Source organism: Diaphorina citri, unplaced genomic scaffold (assembly GCF_000475195.1).
Source record: "Diaphorina citri unplaced genomic scaffold, Diaci psyllid genome assembly version 1.1 scaffold1991, whole genome shotgun sequence".
NCBI classification, from domain to species: domain Eukaryota; kingdom Metazoa; phylum Arthropoda; class Insecta; order Hemiptera; family Psyllidae; genus Diaphorina; species Diaphorina citri.
In genome coordinates, this window is record NW_007379417.1 from 1 (window position 1) to 21,818 (window position 21,818).

Below are 21,818 nucleotides of genomic sequence, written 5' to 3' on the forward strand. Positions count from 1 at the left end.
TTTTATTCATAAAAAAAAAAAAAAAAAAAAAAAAAAAAAAAAAAAAAAAATTGGCATGAGGCCAGCCTAGTTACGTTTTAAGGTAGCTACCTGGTAAGCGCTAGGTCGCGGGTTCTATGCTCCAAATTTTTGGAGAATATACCTACTTATCTTTATTTCGAACCTCCGGATCCTAAATTACAAATCTCTAAGCAGTTCGGTATAAGTAAGTAACTACCTCCCAGGCGTCCGGGGGAGCACTTGAAATTTCAAGCTGAGGATAAAAAGTTCGCCTTCAGGATATACATGGCCAAAATGTCGGAACAGTAGAAATCTTTACTGTGGCTTTGCATGGATTTGCGCATTTGAACAGTGGCGAAGATCGGGCAGAGAAAAGGGCTTTGGTGGAACACAGAAGTAAAATTTTCGTAAGAAAACTGTGGGTGTCTTTGGGGTTCAAGGAGGAGAAGGAGTGATATCATACCTATATAGGTAAATAAGAACATCGAATACTCGTAAGCATTAAATTAATACCTGACCCAGTCAGCACACACGATTGGATGTAAGGCTCGAATCAAGCTTACAAATTCACCTGAGTAAGTTGGATGACATCCAGTCTGCAAGCCTAGATCCACTTACTACATAGTTGGATTTAAGCGTGAAAGTGCCCTTGTTCCAGGATGTCCTCCAACTGGATGTAGACGTAAAAAGCACACACTTACATCCAGCCTAATTCACGCTTACATCCAGCGCATACGCTGGATTTTGAATGCTTGGATCCAGGCTTGATTTTAATGCTAGATCCAGGTAAATGCGCGCGCATACGCTGGATTTAGAATGCCGCAATCCTACCCAAATCCAGGCTATTAATAAATTCTGATGAGAAAAATAAATAAATAAATAAATAATAACTTTTACAAATAAAATTTCGACATGATATTTTTATTTTATTAGGTACAAAACAATTAAAACAGTTTTAAAATAACAAAAATAATTAAACAAATAGGATCATTGTTATTTCGTACATTTTATTTGGTAAAAAAAAAGCTTTATAATAAGACCAAAATAATACTTGGTAAAACTTTCAATAACTTAATAAATAAAAAAAACTCTTGACTTTTAGTTTTACAAATGTAATATATTTTATCTTTACACGTATTTCGGGTGTTACCCCGAATTAATTCTCAAGATGATATTTAATTGCAACCTTAATTAAATATCATCTTGAGAATGGGGTAAAACCCGAAATACGCGTATAGATAAAACTCGCACTTCGTGCTCGACCCCCCGGGGGCTTCGCGTGTTCGCTACGCGGAGTTGCGTATACGGTCGCGCTGCGCGCTCCCGGAGCTTCGCGGGGTTGTGCATGGGGTCGCGCTTTGCGCTCCCTTGTTTACGGTCGCGCTGCGCGCTCCCGGGGGCTTCGCGGGGTGTGCATGGGGTCGCGCTTTGCGGTCCCTTGGTAACGATCGCGCTGCGCGCTCCCGGGAGCTTCGCGGGGTGAGCATGAGGTCGCGCTTCGCGCTCCCTTGGCTTCGCCCCTGAAATCTAATATCGTCCCTGAGTTTTATAGAAACGTAGGTTACACAAGCGGCTGTTAAGGTCTAGGCGTGTGAGAAAATATCAAGCCCGAATGAACCAAAATACACTAATCTGACTAATCTATCGTGATTAGTATAGGTGTAGCAGTCCAAATTCTCCTACCTCTATCTCCTCCACTAGTAAGAAGCGGCATATTTTGCTGAATTTCCATGGGATTGTCGCGTGCTACATGCTATCTGCTAGTCTGATCACCTTAAGGTCTAGGCGTGTGAGAAAATATCAAGCCCGATTGAACCAAAATACACTAATTTGACTAATCTATCGTAAGTGATTAGTATAGGTGTAGCAAATTCTCCTGCCTCTATCTCCTCCACTAGTAAGAAGCGGCATATTTTGCTGAATTTCCATGGGATTGTCGCGTGCTACATGCTATCTGCTAGTCTGATTATTTCTAATTATTTCTCCCTGTGACCTTTTATGTTGGCAAAAGTTAATTCTCTCTAATTTTAAACTTTTGAGCATTTCGCTATCAAGAAGAGGAGGTGGGTACCTCGCTAAACCCATCCGTCCAAGTTCTTTATGTGGATTTTATCTAGTACATGTAGGTATATTTAGCTTAGGTAGGTAGGTACTGTATGTAGTGTATGGTTTTTTATGTTATGTTCTGTGTTCCTAAAGGAATATTAATGTTTTACTTTGAGCTATGTTCTTGTAAAATGTCGTTACTTTAGGAGTATATGTTATGTTCTGTGTTCCTAAAGGAATATTAATGTTTTACTTTGAGCTATGTTCTTGTAAAATGTCGTTACTTTAGGAGTAATTTTGTCCATCTCCAGTTTTGTAATTTCATTGTAAAATGTAGGCCCTTGGTAAAATTTGTAAAAGTCGAGTCGGTCCGATATTTCCCACAATTCCCACATTGTGGTCTCCCTGCCCTAATCTACTGAAGCTTCTATAAGGTTGGGGGGAAGAGCTCACAGCGTGAGAATCCTGCCATTAAGGACTAAAAATAAAAATAATAATAATTATTAATATTGTCCTCACGTGTGTTACTTTATGGATTATGGTCTTGAGGTCATGGACTTCTAATTTATTCAGGGCACATTTAAAAGTCTAATGGTGAGGAGGTGGGTACCTTGACGAGTATAGAGGGTAAAACTCCCGTTACTTAAAACCCGAGCGACCTAAAATCCCTATCAAACAAAAAATCAAATGACCCTATAAATACATGCTTTTGACGAGGAAAATCCGTGCCTACCTAGAAATTAACTTTCCAGGTAGGTACCGCCCTCTCACCTATTACCCAAGTAGCCATCTTAGGAAAAGCGGCAATTTAAAGACTTAGATAGACAGAAAAAAGTACGTACACAGTTTAACCAGGTAAATTCAATATTTTAAAAGCTCTACCTCTACTCAATTTACAATCTACTTGAACTAACCTATATCTACCCTATCATCTGTCAAGATAATAATACGTATAGATCCTGAATTATAGGTAACTACATAGGTAGTAGGTACCTACTTCTATACGTAGTTCTAGGCATGCAAATATTTTTTTTCCTCGTAAAGGAAACTTGTATGTGGTAGAATTACTATTGTTAAAATTTCGAAGCAAAACGGGGCGAAGAGGAGAGGGGATTCGTAGGTACCTACCTAGAAATTAACTTTCCAGGTAGGTACCGCCCTCTCACCTATTACCCAAGTAGCCATCTTAGGAAAAGCGGCAATTTAAAGACTTAGATAGGCAGAAAAAAGTACGTACACAGTTTAACCAGGTAAATTCAATATTTTTAAAGCTCTACCTCTACTCAATTTACAATCTACTTGAACTAACCTATATCTACCCTATCATCAGTCAAGATAATAATACGTATAGATCCTGAATTATAGGTAACTACATAGGTAGTAGGTACCTTCTTCTAGTTCTAGGCATGCAAATATTTTTTTTTTCCTCGTAAAGGAAACTTGTATGTGGTAGAATTACTATTGTTAAAATTTCGAAGCAAAACGGGGCGAAGAGGAGAGGGGATGCCATGACGTCACTAAAAAAGTTATCACAAAAAAAAAACAGGCAATTTTTTTTTCCTTTTTTGCTCCATCAGTCTTGGTTTGGTGATGAAGTGAGTGGTAGCTTGGTGAGTGTTTGGCTGGATGACGACGGAAAAAAAAAAAACAGGCAATTTTTTTTCCTTTTTTGCTCCATCAGTCTTGGTTTGGTGATGAAGTGAGTGGTAGCTTGGTGAGTGTTTGGCTGGATGACGACGGAAAAAAGTACGAGGATTGGCGAAATGCTGATGGCGAAATACGGAGGTAAATAATTATGTGATAGGAGGGAATAAGGAATTAATGAGTAAAAGGGTAAATAAATAATAGTTCTGAAGGTTCGTTTTATTTAGTTAATTGTTAATTCTCATAGCTAATAGCTGAAGTTGTGAACTTTATATTTCTTTTCGGATAAGGCGTTTTAACACAGGTCGTTCACGCCGTTTATATTTCTAAATATGTAGCTGAAGTTGTTAACGTTATTATTTTCTGCCAGAATAAATTCCATCTTTAGATTCTATGTATGTCTATCCAAAATTCCAGATGATCCATGAACATCTGGAAGGAAAGAGGCCGCCATGTCCGAAACTCAAACGGATGTGAACAAAGGAAAGTCGTATCCAAAATTCCAGATGATCCATGAACATCTGGAAGGAAAGAGGCCGCCATGTCCGAAACTCAAACGGATGTGAACAAAGGAAAGTCATGTGTCGACATAAACAACAACGATTGTGTGGAAATCCAACAGAGAGACCAAGAGATTCAAGCTACAGATACACTGCCATTTACGTTCACCACATCGGATTATGTCCTCAGTACACCCGATGAATACGATGGTACACCTGATGAAAACGATGGAACTGGTGAAGATAGCAACCCAGTGACGGCATTGACCAACAATCAAAGTCAATTATCTTTGCCCAACCTATCATGTGTTCTTCAAGAGGAGACTAGCTCACCCGTGCCAAATACGGTAAGTAGTAAATATCTATTAAAACTATACAAACATCAAGGACGTTATGCATTCATAATTTTTTGAAGTTAGGTACCTATAGTATTCCATTGTATTATAAAAAAAGATAATAACTTTTACAAATATAATTTCGACATGATATTTTTATTTTATTAGGTACAAACTACAAAACAATTAAAACAGTTTTAAAATAACAAAAATAATTAAACAAATAGGATCATTGTTATTTCGTACATTTTATTGATTGTGTGGCAATCCAACAGAGAGACCAAGAGATTCAAGTTACAGATACACTGCCATTTACGTTCACCACATCGGATTATGTCCTCAGTACACCTAATGAATACGATGATACACTTGATGAATACGATGGAACTGGTGAAGATTGCAACCCAGTGACGGCATTGACCAACAATCAAAGTCAATTATCTTTGCCCAACCTATCATGTGTTCTTCAAGAGGAGACTAGCTCACCCGTGCCAAATACGGTAAGTAGTAAATATCTATTAAAAATTAAAACTATACAAACATCAAGGACGTTATGCATTCATAATTTTTTGAAGTTAGGTACCTATAGTATTCCATTGTATTATAAAAAAAAAAATGCCTAATTTCATTATTAGGTACCCATAGGTTTTATACAGAAACAATAATATTCAAGATCTGTATTTAAGGGATAAATTTCAAAACACTTAAGAAAAACGAGCGTTACCTAATCAAAATTTCCAAACTCATCCGTTTCAGAACGCAACAGCCCATAGCAAAGATCCTGGAAAAAACACCTCACAGAATAATAGCCAATCACTCGAACCGCTGGAAAATACCTATAATCTTTTTTCGATTACCTACAAAATTACCATCCTAACTACCTAATCACCAAAAACACACGGCATAAAACAAGCTATAGGTATTCTTTTATGCGGTGGGCGCACCTAATAAGCCTAATCCTGCCTATTGCCTCATTTTCAGCACAAATTACAACATTACCCACGGATAATTGCTACATTACTCTGCACAACGAAGGTAATCAAGATGTAAGAATGCTGAATTACTTTCTAGTTTTATTTGGTACGTAGGTATTTCCGGAAAGGGGGGTTGGGGTAGTCATAACCACCCCATTTTTCTAGAATTTTTGTTGCTACATCATAATTAGAGGGTGGCATAATTTGAGGTCACACATAACTTACTCACTTTTTTCCCCCTATTCTGTCTTTGTCCTCCTTCTCTCTTCGATTTCGGGAATCTCGGTAGTGAAGGACACACTTTTACAGTTTCTTCTATCAAACCTGAAAAAAAAAAAAAAAAAAAAAAAAAAAATTGGAAAGTAAGGGGGGAGGGGGTCATAACCACCCATTTTTCCAGAATTTTTGTTGCTACATCATAATTAGAGGATTTAGAGGGTGGCATAATTTGAGGTCACACATAACTTACTCGCTTTTTTCCCCTATTCTGTCTTTGTCCTCCTTCTCTCTTCGATTTCGGGAATTTCGGTAGTGAAGGTGTCCACCCATATAGTCTACGGCCGCTCGACCATGTGTGGACATACTTTTACAGTTTCTTCTATCAAACCTTAAAAAAAGAAAAATATTAGCATGAGGCCAGCCTAGTTACCTTTTAAGGTAGCTACCTCGTAAGCGCTAGGTCGCGGGTTCGATGCTCCAAATTTTTGGAGAAATCTCCTAAATTACAAATCTCTAAGCAGTTCGGTATAAGTAAGTAACTACCTCCCAGGCGTCCGGGGGAGCACTTGAAATTTCAAGCTGAGAGGCGCACCTAATAAGCCTAACCCTGTCTATTGCCTCATTTTCAGAACAAATTACAACATTACCCACGGATAATTGCTACATTACTCTGCACAACGAAGGTAATCAAGATGTAAGAATGCTGAATTACTTTCTAGTTGTTGTTAATGGAGGGGAAGAGGAGGAGGAGGAAATAAGGCGATCAGGTGGGAGAAAATTGTTTGTCTACCGTTGTTGTTGGTGTTGTTGTTGTTGTTGTGGTTGTTGTTATTGTTGTTGTTGTTGTTGTTGTTGTTGTTGTTGTTGTTGTTGTTGTTGTTGGTGTTGTTGTTACTTGTTTTGTTGTTCGTGTTGTTTTTGGTAAGCTGTTGATGGGACTACTTGTCCTATTTCTAATAATCTCATGTTAGGTGAATTCTTACAAATCTTTGGGAATTCTGTTGTACGGGAACATTTAATTTGAGAAATCGATGCTACTTGAAGCATTATGACAGTGTTTCTTAATTAGTTTGGCCCGCGGAACCCTTTTCAAAAGATGAACATCTTTGCGGAACCCTGAACTTTCAAGATTCCAGAGAAAAACGAGCGTTACCTAATCAAAATTTCCAAACTTATCCGTTTCAGAACGCAACAGCCCATAGCAAAGATCCTGGAAAAAACACCTCACAGAATAATAGCCAATCACTCGAACCGCTGGAAAATTCAGCCGATGACACGGACCACGAAGAAAACGTTGACAAAACTGTTGAGGAAACATCAGACAAGACTAGTGATGACGATCCGTTTGGTCAAAGCAACGAATATGACAGCGATGACGAACAACCTATTCGACGAGTGGCCAGAAAAGCGAGAAAAACGAAAACCAACACGAACACCAACAGCAGCAACTCACCACGGGAAATTCTTAGAAGATCGCGCACCCCCAGTAGTATATTGAAAGGATCCCAGAGGCACCGGACCAAACCCAAGTCAGCCCATATATAGGTATATCCCATCATTGTTTTTGTTGCCCTTTTTGCCTGATGTGCCTTGAAAATTGAGGCAAATCGGAGCATAAACAAGTGTCGATAGCCTAGTCAGGCGGTCTCAGTGTGAGTGGTTGGCCTGAGACCTTAGCTAGCCTGATTAGCTTGGAAGGTACCACAAGTCAGCCATAACCGTGCTCGAGTGTTCAAACGTCGAAAATCAGGTGAGTACTTATTCCTATTAATATTATTACCTAGGGATAAAACTAGCTATGCCCTCTATAACTGCAGACACTTAATTACATGTAGATATGTTGTTAGTAGGTACAAACAGATAATTAATTAGTTACCTATGAAAAGTTCATGTGCATATGCATAGTAATCGACGCATCTCCACTAATTTTTATTATGTTGCATATTGCATACTTATTAGTTATCAGGCGTTCATACAAATTGGAACCTAAATAATAATTTCAGAGGTCCCCATTTCCTCTACCTCTAGTTATTATTATTCTCTCTATTTTTCATATCCTAGTTATTATTCTAGGTATTTCTTAGACCCTGGTTATTATTCTCCCTATTTTTCAGACCCTGAACAACTTGATTCAAACTTTCAACATGAGACTGTAGACCAAGATACCAGATAGATTTAAGTAAACTTCATTTTCGTGCTTTTCAGACCTTGGACAACTTGCTTCAAACCTCTCCGAGCCGCATTTTGGAGACCCCTCGCAAGAAGAAATACAAACAGCCCGACCCTAGTTATTAGGCGTTCGATCTATTTTTCATACCCTAGTTATTATTCTAGGTATTTCTCAGACCCTGGTTATTATTCTCTCTATTTTTCAGACCCTGAATAACTTGATTCAAACTTTCAACATGAGACTGTAGACCAAGATACCAGATAGATTTAAGTAAACTTCGTTTCTGTGCTTTTCAGACCTTGGACAACTTGCTTCAAACCTCTCCGAGCCGCATTTTGGAGACCCCTCGCAAGAAGAAATACAAACAGCCCGAGTCTGCCCTTGTTCCTCAATCCCCCCGAACGTTGACCGCAATGCTGGCTTCACCACGAACTGTGAGTGCTGTCCTCCCCTACATGAATCCCCTGACCAGCCTGAGTCGCAGCAATAGTGACAACTGTCTGTTCAGTAAGAAGAATAAACTGTCTGCCAAGGATATCATCTTCAACAAGAAGCTCAAGTATTTGAAATCCCTCGTAGAAACTGCTATCAAGGTAAGGAAACAATGAAACGCTGAGGTATTGTCGTACGAGTGGGTGATATTTGGCTACAAATATGTATTAGCGATGATATTTGGTTACTATGGTCATCGCTACCAAAAGAGCGTTCACCTTCAAGATTCAAAGATTTCAGAGCTGTTTCTCTCCTCTTTCACTTTTAAGTCTTTCCCAGTCACCCAGAATCGGTCGTTTGTTTGGGCCGACCCTGAACGACCCACTACGACAGTATAAAACCTCATTGACAAACTTATGTTTGTCCATGAGGAGTCCTTTCCTTCCGTGTAGATGGCTCCAGACAAAGGGTATGGGAGTATTGACTTACTTACATATGTAAATATTTTAGGACCTTTGCATGAAGAAATTTATTGGGCCTTTGAAAGAACGCACCATCCTACTAACCTATTTCCCCATTCATTCTTTACTACACCACCTGTTGTGTCAACCCCTTTTGTTTTGGTTAGATTAGATTAAAAGCACATAAATAAGGGGAGAAATTATGAATGGAAAAAACTAGAACAATGCGTTACCTATAAACTTTTATAAATAGACGCATTTAGGTTTGCATGCTATTAAAAAAAGGGTGCGTTTGATCAATAAGAGCATCACAACTAGGACAAAGAAAAATGCATTGAGAATTAATGTTCTATTCCTAATTTGGACTTAGTAAGTAGAAGTAGCTGGTATCTTTCTTAGATTCGTAAAACAAAAAGTTTGTTGATCATATCAGGGTTAAACCCATCCTTTCGGTCTGTTTGCCCATACACCTCAGTCTCTGAGAGTTCTTTTTGTGTGATCCTTTCGTAATAAAGCGGTTGTTACTTTGGATTTCAGAGTCGGAAGACCTACACCGTGCTAGGCCATTTCCCCAATATCAGAGAGGCGTTCCGAGCCCGGGGATGGCTGGAAAAATACCACGACATCAGCGAGGAATATCGTGAGTTTTGAGACCTTTGTTAGTTTCTCTTAAAAAAAAAACATATATATATTTCCCGTTAAGTTTTTTATTAAAATATTATTATCATTATTATTATTATTATTATTTTTATTATTTAAGCAGAGTTTGGAGTACAATTTGCTTTCGTTTAGATTTAGATTATCGGTAAAGACATCACCAATAGGTGGTGAAAAAGGAGAAGCCATTAAAAACCTGTGAACATTCCCTGTGATAAAGCCATAGCCATAAAAAAACGTCTTAATGATTTATCTCATAAAGTAATTAAAAACGTCATCCATTGGTCATCCTATTCCAGCTCGTCCCACCAATGACAGCAAGGACGAACACATGGTATCTCGGCTCCTGAGGGACGCCCAGGTTAACCTACTGTGGACCATGCGAGGTGACACTCTGGACTGGAAGCGGATCAGCAAGAACACCATCGTCAGTCGGTTCCCGCGGGCTTATTTCACCACCAAGGTAGGATCTAGTCCAGCAGTTCTCGACCTTTTTTCGCCCGCGTACCCCTTGGCTACCCAGGCACATGGTATCTCGGCTCCTGAGGGACGCCCAGGTTAACTTACTGTGGACCATGCGAGGTGACACTCTGGATTGGAAGCGGATCAGCAAGAACACCATCGTCAGTCGGTTCCCGCGGGCATATTTCACCACCAAGGTAGGATCTAGTCCAGCGGTTCTCGACCTTTTTTCGCCCGCGTACCCCTTGGCTACCCAGGTTAAATCTCATGAACCCTCACCATCATCATAATGAGTTAATGAATACCCAAACCTAGGTTGATGTGTACCATTGTACTACCATTACTACTGAGTTATAAACACACTCAGAACCTTGAGGACAAAATTCAGAAACTTTTGGGGCTGTACTGCACTGATAAGCCGTCAAAATTTTGCTGTTGTTATTCTTCTGTCAGCCATTACACTTTTTTTCCGCGTACCCCCGGAGGGTCTCTCGTGCACCCCCCGATTGAGAAATCTGACTTAAGGTTCACTCTGTTTATGTCCTCAGTCAGGCTCTAAAAAGGTGTTTTATGATTTCTGTCAGGTGGGTCTGTGCAATCATCTCCAACAGATGCACTGGTTCAGTGAGGCAGTTCATTTCCCACGCTGTCACAACATCTCTTCCACTGATGATTTAACCGAGTTGTGCGATGACTTTCGACTCACCGCTTGTCTGAGTCTACTCCGCTTTGTGGTGTATAGTGTGGATTCGGCCAAGCAAGGATTCTTTCATGAGGATGGCAAGGTGAGGTGAATCCGTCATTTTTGTTCCGTAGCAAAAGAACATCTGATACCCCTGTAGGTACACATTTATATCATAAGATATGTGTCCACGCATGCTCATATGGCAGTCTTCCCAGTAAATTGGCACGATAATTTATCAAATTTATAAAAAATGAGAATTGAAAATCGATCGTTGAAATATTCACAATCGAAAAGCGCTAGGCCGCGGGTTCCATTGCTGCCCGGAGGCGGATTTTATCCCGAACGGATAATGTTCGTTATCGGAACGGCTGGCTTCCTCCTATCCTGTCTTCCTTCTCTCTTCGATTTCGGGACGATAAGACCTTATCAGTTACAGTGCCCTCTATCAAACCTCGTAAAAAAACTTTTTGTCGACTCTGAAACTTGATCCTGGGACCTGCTGCACGATAAAGCTCTTCCCTACTAGACCTTTCGAGGATTATCCTTACTATTTCATCTCATCTTACAGGTGCCACTGTGTGCCGTCGAGTTTGCATCTCGCCGATGTGCCGAATTCCTCAGCTGTCAAATGCACGAAGACATCGATCTACCAAGCCAGGTGAAGATCTGGGATCACCAATGGGACCAATTCCTCACCTGGTACTATCAGGTGGTGCACCATGGAGAAAGCTTTGTGAAAGCCACCAAGAGTCAGATCCATGTGAGTGGACGGAGGAAGTAGGTATACAGGGTGTCCCGCGAACGACTGTACAACGCTTGAGGGTTGATGTAGGACCTAAAGGACTACCAGAAAAAGCTATCTGGACAGATCCGATTTTCAACAGGGGCGGAGTTATGAAGGATTTTCTGTTTTTCAACTTTCATCTGTCCACAGTGGTCGTAGATCGGCGTGAAGACAAAATGGCGGACACGGGCATGTTTGAGCTCGTGTACAAGCAGACCATTTCCCCGAGTCAGCCCTACATGGGCCAAAACTTGACGCTGCGGGGCTTCAAAATGCTGCCAGACCTCAGTCCGAAATTGGTACGCAAGTCCAAATACTGGTCGAAGAGTGCGAAACGAGAACGATCGGTCACCATTGGTAAGAACACAAAATTTACTAAAAGATGAGATTCCCTGTTTTGGTAAAACCTTCTTTCAAACACAACCTAAGGCTTGAGAAAAAGATTTTTTTGTATCTCTTTAAAAACTACCATTTTTTCAATTCGATTTTTCTTCAAGTTTCCACTGAAACCCATACGATCGGTCTCGGTGAAAAGTTCCAAACAAGAACAGGGCTTCAGTTTCAACGATTGCACAAGTGAAGTGTATGAGCTCATCAGTAAGCTGCAAGTGCAACTCATGCAGAGCAGACACAATAGTCCGGCTGATAAAGAGGATGAAGGTGAGATAAATAAGACTCATATACGTACAGACTTTAGGTCATTACTACCTATCTACATGTACATATTTAGCTTGAAGCCTACCTAGCTTGATATAGGTAACACTAAATTAATGGACAATGCTCCAGGGATTCTCATTGCCAATGCCAACTGATTTTATGTAATGTCCGTCCGCTTTCTATTAATGACATCTTAGGAAACGGCTTTGGATTAAAAAGGTCTTTTTCAAAGGATTTATTCTGCTAAACACCCACGTGATCCTTGATGTACAAAGAGAGTGAGAGCTCTTTGTATACGTGAATACAACGAGTATTGGTATAAGTAGGGCCATCGGCTTTAATAAACGCCCTATGTCACTGCGACCTTTTTAGATCTTTTGTGACTAGAAAAAGCTTATGTAGATATGTATTTACAAATGTGCTTTTTTCTACTGCTCTTCTAGTTGCTAGGACCAACCAAGTTGACTTGGAGGAAGCTAATGTAGAGAATTTACAAATATGTATTTACAAATGTGCTTTTTTCTACTGCTCTTCTAGTTGCTAGGACCAACCAAGTTGACTTGGAGGAAGCTAATGTAGAGAATGTATCAGTACAAGTCACTTCCCCTCCAACAGCTAGCCCGTTATGTCCAGAGACAGTTGAAATCCCGTCAGGTTTGTTAAAAGCTGTTGATGACATGGGACTACTTGTCCTATTTCTAATAATCTTATGTTAGGTGAATTCTTACAAATCTTTGGGAATTCTGTTGTACGGGAACATTTAATTTGAGAAATATGCGGCAATAGCAAGAAAAAGGTGGACAGGGATTCATAGTAATGTAGGAAATTGACGGATTCTCCCTTTGTATCGTTAATATCTCTGCTACTTGAAGCATTATGATCCTAATTTAGCCTCAGGTTCTACTTACCAACCTATGTAAGATATTATCATATTTTTCGTTTTTCTTAAATTGTTTCAGAGAAACAAGAAAACTACATGACGTCCTTGGATAAAGTTATAAACATAATAAACAATAATTATAGGACGGCGTTTAGTAGAGAAAATAGTGATGTTACTCTGAAAGAAAGCAAAGAGATCAACAAGGATTTGAATAAAGACAAGACAAACAAGAAAATTGAGAAGGGTAAAAGCGAAATAACAACAGTTGAAGGAATTAAAGAAGTGAAAAATGAGATAAGCAAGGAAGATGAATTAAAACCAAAGAGCTCAGAAGAAACCAATTTCAATAGAAATGCAGATATAACCAAGAGTGTGGGAGAGACTAATGAAGAATACAAAAACAATGCTGAAAATATAACTGACAAAGTTGATAACTCTAGTAATAATGCTGATGACACTATGGATGAGGATGAATCTTATAAGTTTGAGCTAGATGAAAACTTGGACGTTTTTACAGACATCCCAGAAAATGAAGACGTTCTAGAGAAAGGTTTTGAATACTTTCATAGGGATACCAGTAAAAATGCAAACAAAAAATCGAAGGATAAAATGAGGAAAAACAAAAGAAGAAAGAAAACCGATGAAAACCTGGAGCTACTAAATGAATGGAAGATGAAAGTTTCGGAAACCAGGAAGAACTGTAAGGATATCGTGAATAACTTGAAATTAAAAACAAATCTAATGAAAAGCAAAAATAACAAGTATGAAATTGATTGGAGCAATGAAACCATATCTAATGGGCATCAATGTATGAAACGATTGAACCTGCCATCAGATATAAGAAAAGATAATATTCTAAAAACCTTACCGACTGTACGTGAAGCACTTAAAAAACACAAGCTTGTGCATTCAGCAAAACCTGTAACTGTTCCATATTCTAAATCACCTTCTCACATTAAATCTCCGATTCTTGTCAGAAAATCTCCAACGCACGTGTCTAAATCGGCAACTTTTACGAAATCACCTTCGCCCAAGTCAATATCACCTAATCGTGGCTGTTCAAATTATTCTCCTTTAGGTAATAAATCTCCTTTATCTTCCCCTCATGCATCTCCTAGGAACTCCAGTTCTATCTTCCCCCACATCAAGCCAAACAAATCAGCGGAAAATTTATTTGCTGTTGGAATGAGCTTGAAATGTTTCACTACCAATAAAGATCAAATGATAACAGCTTGATGTACGTTGATACCCTTGGGCTGTATGGTTAGGTTAGTCAAATTGATTAAAACAGTTTTTATTTCAAGATTTTCCTTTTTATTTCAGGAACGAATATATTAAGTACACATATAAGGTACCTATCGTAGAAAATAGGTGTCAATACTGTACAATATGTACACAAACTTCGCCCGCAGTCTTAGTTGCTAATGATTGACATTAATACTTGTAGGTACAAATGGCTACCTATCTGTCTCCTTATACTGTGTCAAATGATCTTGTTGACTTAATGTTTGGTTACCCCGAGGGGCCAATATGGAAGTTCAATATGCAACATTATTAGTATCTACAAACATACGAGCACCTCTATTAGTTACTAGTTACAACGAAATAGATAGACGAGACGATGATTTGGTCAACCATCATAAACTTGACTCTGTTGGAAGGTTGGCTCAAACGGAGATCTTGAAAGGCTGCTTCCGCTTTCTCAGCTCAACAATATCGTCAGCGGTGATGGAGTAGCCATGACTAGCTCCGTCAATGTCAGTGAAATGGTAGTTTTTAAAGAGACACAAAAAAATCTTTTTCTCAAGCCTCTGGTTGTGTTTGAGGGAGGGTTTTACCAAAACAGGGAATCTTATTTTTTAGTAAATTTTGTTTTCTTTTCAATGGTGCAATCAATTTTTTATTATCTTTATTGGTTCAAGAGATAATGGCGTTTTAAGGGGTCAAGGTATGAAAAATGTTGAAAAACAGGAAATCCTTCATAACTCCGCCCCTGTTGAAAATCGGATCTGTCCAGATAGCTTTTTTTGGTAGCCCTTTAGGTCCTGCATCAACCCTTAAGCGTTGTACAGTCGTTCGCGGGACACCCTGTATAGGGATTTATACAAAGGCTCACAGCTCACAGTACAGACTTGAAATAAAAATCTGGATTTGTGGCCTGAAAGTTTTGTAATGAGAAGAATAGAATATACTTTGTTTATCCTGCCAGAATGAGACTGAATATTCTCTTTACTCCCGCAGTCTAAACAAGGTCTTATATTTTCATAGGTAAATTTGGAGTCAAGTAAGTTGGAATACATCGCGTGCTTTCTGGCGAATAGAATATACTTTGTTTATCCTGCCAGAATGAGACTGAATAGTTCCTTTACTCCCGCAGTCTAAACAAGGTCTTATATTTTCATAGGTAAATTTGGAGTCAAGTAAGTTGGAATACATCGCGTGCTTTCTGGCTCACTTCATTAGTCAAGGGCAAAGGCGTCCTTGGGTTCAATCTAATTTGAAGAAACTATGTACAATTGGAGGACGTGTGATTTTTACTGGTACGGTAATGGGATCATCCAGTGTGTATTTGGATCATGATTAAATGACCCTAAAGCATGAGTCCAGTAGAGATTCTCGTTTCTTCCCTTCCAAGGTATCGTACATCTCATGGAAAGAAGATGTACAATTGTACATCCTCTAAAAATCCCCAAAGTCCTTCACCTTCACCCTCCGTTCTTCAGACTAAAAAAAAATAATCTCATTGTAAAATACATACCTTGCAGGCAATCTATCAATGCAGTAAACACACGGTGGAGCACACGAAAAAGTTCTGGCCTCAAATGCACCTGGATGGATTCCGCAACCTTTGGATTGTGAAGCCAGGAGCCAAGTCCCGTGGTCGAGGGATCCAGGTGATGTACAAACTGGAAGATATCATCCAGAAGATTACGGCCACCAACACGAATGACCCGAGATTTGTGGTCCAGAAGTATATTGGTAAGAAGAGTTTACAGCATTGGTCAGTAAAATTGTATCAGGTAGATTGGCTCTGTGGCTCCAAGAAGGGATAAGAGCTTTAGGATTGGCTTTTTGTTGAAACTTGAAACTATTTCTCTATTTCAGAAAGGCCACTCCTCATTTACAACACCAAGTTCGACATTCGCCAGTGGTTCCTAGTTACCAGTGCTTATCCTCTGACTGTGTGGATGTACAAGTAGGTATTGACACTTCACTCTCCACTTATTTTATCATTATTGCTTTGGATTACGTACAAACCAAGTTGTCCTTAAGGATCTCAAACCACTACGCCACCTGCCCTGGTGGCGTAGTGGTGAAGACGCTCACCTGGTAACGGCGTGGTTTCGATCCCAGCCGAGGCATGGGATTTTATCCTCATTTATATGAGGATTTGACGACATAATAATAGAGCTCTAAGGGTTAGGTTGTAGAGAACGCCTCCAGCATTAACCTCGCCTAGTGGTTACCTTCCACTCAAGAGTCTATTATTATTATTTCATCATTTTCACCATAAATCACAGAGAATGGCTCAAGATTCAACCAGTCAGATAATAGGTATATCTTAGTCGTAAGGTAACAGCACACTATTATCACGTCACGTGAGCTCACATGATCTCATGGGGGTCAGAAAGATGTACCTATGTAGTTCAAAGTTTTCCCATAATATTGTAGGTAATTTCGTTCAGGCACACTGCTCTCACGTCACGTAAACTCACGTGTCGTGATAGTAGTCGTCACGTGAGCTCACATGATCTCATGGAGGTCAGAAAGATGTATGTGGTTCAAAGTTTTCCCATAATATTGTAGGTAATTTCGTTCAGGCACACTGCTCTCACGTCACGTAAACTCACGTGTCGTGATAGTAGTCTACCTTTAGACGAATTGTTTGTTTCGTCTCATCAATAAAAACATGTTTCCCCTCTTGCAGAGAAAGTTACCTCCGGTTCTGTTCGCAGAACTACTCCCTAGTGAACATGCACGAGTCAGTTCATCTGAGCAACAATATCACGTGAGCTCATATGATCTCATGGGGGTCAGAAAGATGTATGTGGTTCAAAGTTTTCCCATAATATTGTAGGTACCTAATTTCGTTCAGGCACACTGCTCTCACGTCACGTAAACTCACGTGACGTGATAGTAGTCTACCTTTAGATGTATTGTTTGTTTCGTCTCATCAATAAAAACATGTTCCCCCTCTTGCAGAGAAAGTTACCTCCGGTTCTGTTCGCAGAACTACTCCCTAGTGAACATGCACGAGTCAGTTCATCTGAGCAACAATTTATTGTAATCAATGTGGTTGTAGCCAAAAAATTTGAGACGTTGAGTGCACCAGTTTCCCGTAGATAAAATGAGAGTTAAGTGACGTCGATCATGAATATGAACGGTTGACCAAGACCATATGGGCACTTCATGTTCTACCTACTGGGTATTAAGGGTATTACTCAGCCTCTTGAAAAATAAATAAATAAGTTTAGGGACTAACTAACTATAGGGTGTCAAATTTTGAAACCAAAGAGGACACATCTAATAGAAATAAAAATGAGAGCAACAATGCCATCCAGTGTAAATATCAGAACGGGAACAGACATCGACATCTCCCCGATGAGAACATGTGGGACTGCTACTCCTTCCAAGCTTATCTCAGGTAACAGCAGACTCAGTAACTTTAGGCCTTTAGGAACGCCTATCATAGTTCTGTTCATATCAACGGTAACGTTTAGTTAGTTTAGAAAGTGAATGAGATACAGTCACCGTTCACCGATACTGTTAATTTTGATGTCCCTTGAGTCCGGCAATCGACATATTCGACATGTCTTTCAACTTGGTCTTCCAATATGGTCCTTTGACAGATCGTTCTCTGTGTACGCGATATTCGTGCGTACACATCACTGTCGTAACGAAACGATCTAAACATGTGGGACTGCTACTCCTTCCAAGCTTATCTCAGGTAACAGCAGACTCAGTAACTTTAGGCCTTTCATAGTTCTGTTCATATCAACGGTAACGTTTAGAAAGTGAATGAGATATAGTCACCGTTCACCGATACTGTTAATTTTGATGTCCCTTGAGTCCAGCAATCGACATATTCGACATGTCTTTCAACTTGGTCTTCCAATATGGTCCTTTGACAGATCGTTCTGTGTGTACGCGATATTCGTGCGTACACATCACTGTCGTAACGAAACGATCTCAATCAATGGAACAGTTGCGCTTACGTAGGTGAAGTTTCTAAGTCAAAGAGCAGAAAAAACGAGGAACAATGGAATTTTCCTTTTTCTTCTACGACTTCTAGATCCCGAGATAAATCGATTTAAAAAATACCGGTAAATCTTGAACTCTGACGTCACGGCATACCCTCCCGTATACGATGACGTCAACTGCTCCGTTGTAACAAAATAATCTGTCTAAAGTCTCGAAAGACAAGTAGGTAGGTTGGAAGACCAAGTTAGGGACCGAGACATAGTGGGTGCACTGGGTTTTACAAGGTTCACTTTGGATTTCTAGGACGATGGGACTGCTCCGTTGTAACAAAATAATCTGTCGAAAGACAAGAAGGTAGGTTGGAAGACCAAGTTAGGGACCGAGACATAGTGGGTGCACTGGGTTTTACAAGGTTCACTTTGGATTTCTAGGACGATGGGTGTAGCAGACGTTTGGCAGAAAGTCATCTACCCTGGAATGAAAGACGGCATCGTGGGATCTTTGCTGGCTTCCCAGGATTCATTTGATCATCGGAAGAATTGCTTTGAGTTGTATGGAGCAGACTTCATGCTGGCTCAGAACTTTGTGCCTTGGCTGATCGAAATCAATTCCGGACCTTGCATGGCAGCCAGCACAAGTGTCACAGCAAGACTTTGTGCTCAAGTGCTCGAGGATGTCATCAAAGGTAAGACACCCTAGACATCCTTTCAATTTGTTTTACAAACTTCAAATGTGTTTAATTTAGCAAACCACAAGATCACATTTTTTTTGTGTTTTTTGCCAGCCTAGTTGACTTGGTTGGTAGCGCGTCTGCCTTGTAAGCGCTAGGTCGTGGCTTCAATTCCCGCCCGGGGTGGATTTTATCCTGGACGGATAAGATTCGTTCTCGGAACGGCTTGCTTTCTTCTATCCTCTCTTTCTTCTCTCTTCGACTTACAGTTCCCTCTATCAAACCTCTTAAAAAAAGGGTAAGACACCTTGAACATTTTTTCAATTTGTTTTAACAACTTCAAATGTGTTTAATTTAGAAAACCGCAAGATCATAATTTTTTTCATCTGTCCACAGTGGTCGTAGATCGGCGTGAAGACAAAATGGCGGACACGGGCATGTTTGAGCTCGTGTACAAGCAGACCATTTCCCCGAGTCAGCCCTACATGGGCCAAAACTTGACGCTGCGGGGCTTCAAAATGCTGCCAGACCTCAGTCCGAAATTGGTACGCAAGTCCAAATACTGGTCGAAGAGTGCGAAACGAGAACGATCGGTCTCGGTGAAAAGTTCCAAACAAGAACAGGGCTTCAGTTTCAACGATTGCACAAGTGAAGTGTATGAGCTCATCAGTAAGCTGCAAGTGCAACTCATGCAGAGCAGACACAATAGTCCGGCTGATAAAGAGGATGAAGGTGAGATAAATAAGACTCATATACGTATAGACTTTAGGTCATTATTACCTATCTCCATGTACAATGTACATATTTAGTTTGACATCTACTTAGCTTGATATAACACTAAATTAATGGACAATGCTCATTGCCAATGGCAACTGCTTTTATTAATGTTCGTCCGCTTTCTATTAATGACATCTTAGGAAACGGCTTTGGATTAAAAAGGTCTTTTTCAAAGGATTTATTCTGCTAAACACCCACGTGATCCTTGATGTACAAAGAGAGTGAGAGCTCTTTGTATACGTGAATACAACGAGTATTGGTATAAGTAGGGCCATCGGCTTTAATAAACGCCCTATGTCACTGCGACCTTTTTAGATCTTTTGTGACTAGAAAAAGCTTATGTAGATATGTATTTACAAATGTGCTTTTTTCTACTGCTCTTCTAGTTGCTAGGACCAACCAAGTTGACTTGGAGGAAGCTAATGTAGAGAATGTATCAGTACAAGTCACTTCCCCTCCAACAGCTAGCCCGTTATGTCCAGAGACAGTTGAAATCCCGTCAGGTTTGTTATAAGCTGTTGATGGGACTACTTGTCCTATTTCTAATAATCTCATGTTAGGTGAATTCTTACAAATCTTTGGGAATTCTGTTGTACGGGAACATTTAATTTGAGAAATCGATGCTACTTGAAGCATTATGATCCTAATTTAGCCTCAGGTTCTACTTACCAACCTATGTAAGATATTATCATATTTTTCGTTTTTCTTAAATTGTTTCAGAGAAACAAGAAAACTACATGACGTCCTTGGATAAAGTTATAAACATAATAAACAATAATTATAGGACGGCGTTTAGTAGAGAAAATAGTGATGTTACTCTGAAAGAAAGCAAAGAGATCAACAAGGATTTGAATAAAGACAAGACAAACAAGAAAATTGAGAAGGGTAAAAGCGAAATAACAACAGTTGAAGGAATTAAAGAAGTGAAAAATGAGATAAGCAAGGAAGATGAATTAAAACCAAAGAGCTCAGAAGAAACCAATTTCAATAGAAATGCAGATATAACCAAGAGTGTGGGAGAGACTAATGAAGAATACAAAAACAATGCTGAAAATATAACTGACAAAGTTGATAACTCTAGTAATAATGCTGATGACACTATGGATGAGGATGAATCTTATAAGTTTGAGCTAGATGAAAACTTGGACGTTTTTACAGACATCCCAGAAAATGAAGACGTTCTAGAGAAAGGTTTTGAATACTTTCATAGGGATACCAGTAAAAATGCAAACAAAAAATCGAAGGATAAAATGAGGAAAAACAAAAGAAGAAAGAAAACCGATGAAAACCTGGAGCTACTAAATGAATGGAAGATGAAAGTTTCGGAAACCAGGAAGAACTGTAAGGATATCGTGAATAACTTGAAATTAAAAACAAATCTAATGAAAAGCAAAAATAACAAGTATGAAATTGATTGGAGCAATGAAACCATATCTAATGGGCATCAATGTATGAAACGATTGAACCTGCCATCAGATATAAGAAAAGATAATATTCTAAAAACCTTACCGACTGTACGTGAAGCACTTAAAAAACACAAGCTTGTGCATTCAGCAAAACCTGTAACTGTTCCATATTCTAAATCACCTTCTCACATTAAATCTCCGATTCTTGTCAGAAAATCTCCAACGCACGTGTCTAAATCGGCAACTTTTACGAAATCACCTTCGCCCAAGTCAATATCACCTAATCGTGGCTGTTCAAATTATTCTCCTTTAGGTAATAAATCTCCTTTATCTTCCCCTCATGCATCTCCTAGGAACTCCAGTTCTATCTTCCCCCACATCAAGCCAAACAAATCAGCGGAAAATTTATTTGCTGTTGGAATGAGCTTGAAATGTTTCACTACCAATAAAGATCAAATGATAACAGCTTGATGTACGTTGATACCCTTGGGCTGTATTTTTAGGTTAGTCAAATTGATTAAAACAGTTTTTTTTTCAAGATTTTCCTTTTTATTTCAGGAAGGAATATATTAAGTACACATATAAGGTACCTATCGTAGAAAATATGTAGGTGTCAATCTGTCAATACTGTACAATATGTACACAAACTTCGCCCGCAGTCTTAGTTGCTAATGATTAACATTAATACTTGTAGGTACAAATGGCTACCTATCTGTCTCCTTATACTGTGTCAAATGATCTTGTTGACTTAATGTTTGGTTACCCCGAGGGGCCAATATGGAAGTTCAATATGCAACATTATTAGTATCTACAAACATACGAGCACCTCTATTAGTTACTAGTTACAACGAAATACA

At 39.4% G+C, this 21,818-nt stretch overlaps 1 protein-coding gene across 1 annotated transcript; it reads left to right on the forward strand.

The window, feature by feature from the left end:
* The first annotated feature begins 7,428 nt into the window (after positions 1 to 7,428).
* On the forward strand, positions 7,429 to 21,444 carry LOC103517838 (tubulin glycylase 3A-like). Its single transcript, XM_026829807.1, has 15 exons — positions 7,429 to 7,468; positions 8,185 to 8,481; positions 9,319 to 9,421; positions 9,738 to 9,799; positions 9,996 to 10,097; positions 10,485 to 10,685; positions 11,154 to 11,345; positions 15,672 to 15,885; positions 16,012 to 16,102; positions 16,835 to 16,915; positions 17,453 to 17,551; positions 18,540 to 18,793; positions 19,175 to 19,510; positions 19,942 to 20,058; positions 20,276 to 21,444. Exons 2-15 carry the CDS (start codon positions 8,302 to 8,304, stop codon positions 21,430 to 21,432), a joined length of 3,189 nt encoding a protein of 1,062 aa, XP_026685608.1. The 5' UTR covers positions 7,429 to 7,468; positions 8,185 to 8,301; the 3' UTR covers positions 21,433 to 21,444.
* The last annotated feature ends 374 nt before the right edge of the window (positions 21,445 to 21,818 follow it).

Excerpts from the sequence above, each read along its gene's own strand:
- LOC103517838 (XM_026829807.1), top strand. The coding sequence starts at position 8,302 with ATGCTGGCTTCACCACGAACTGTGAGTGCTGTCCTCCCCTACATGAAT. Across the intron at positions 9,422-9,737 it reads CGACATCAGCGAGGAATATC|CTCGTCCCACCAATGACAGC; the intron begins GTGAGTTTTGAG and ends ATCCTATTCCAG. Across the intron at positions 18,794-19,174 it reads GCTCGAGGATGTCATCAAAG|TGGTCGTAGATCGGCGTGAA; the intron begins GTAAGACACCCT and ends ATCTGTCCACAG.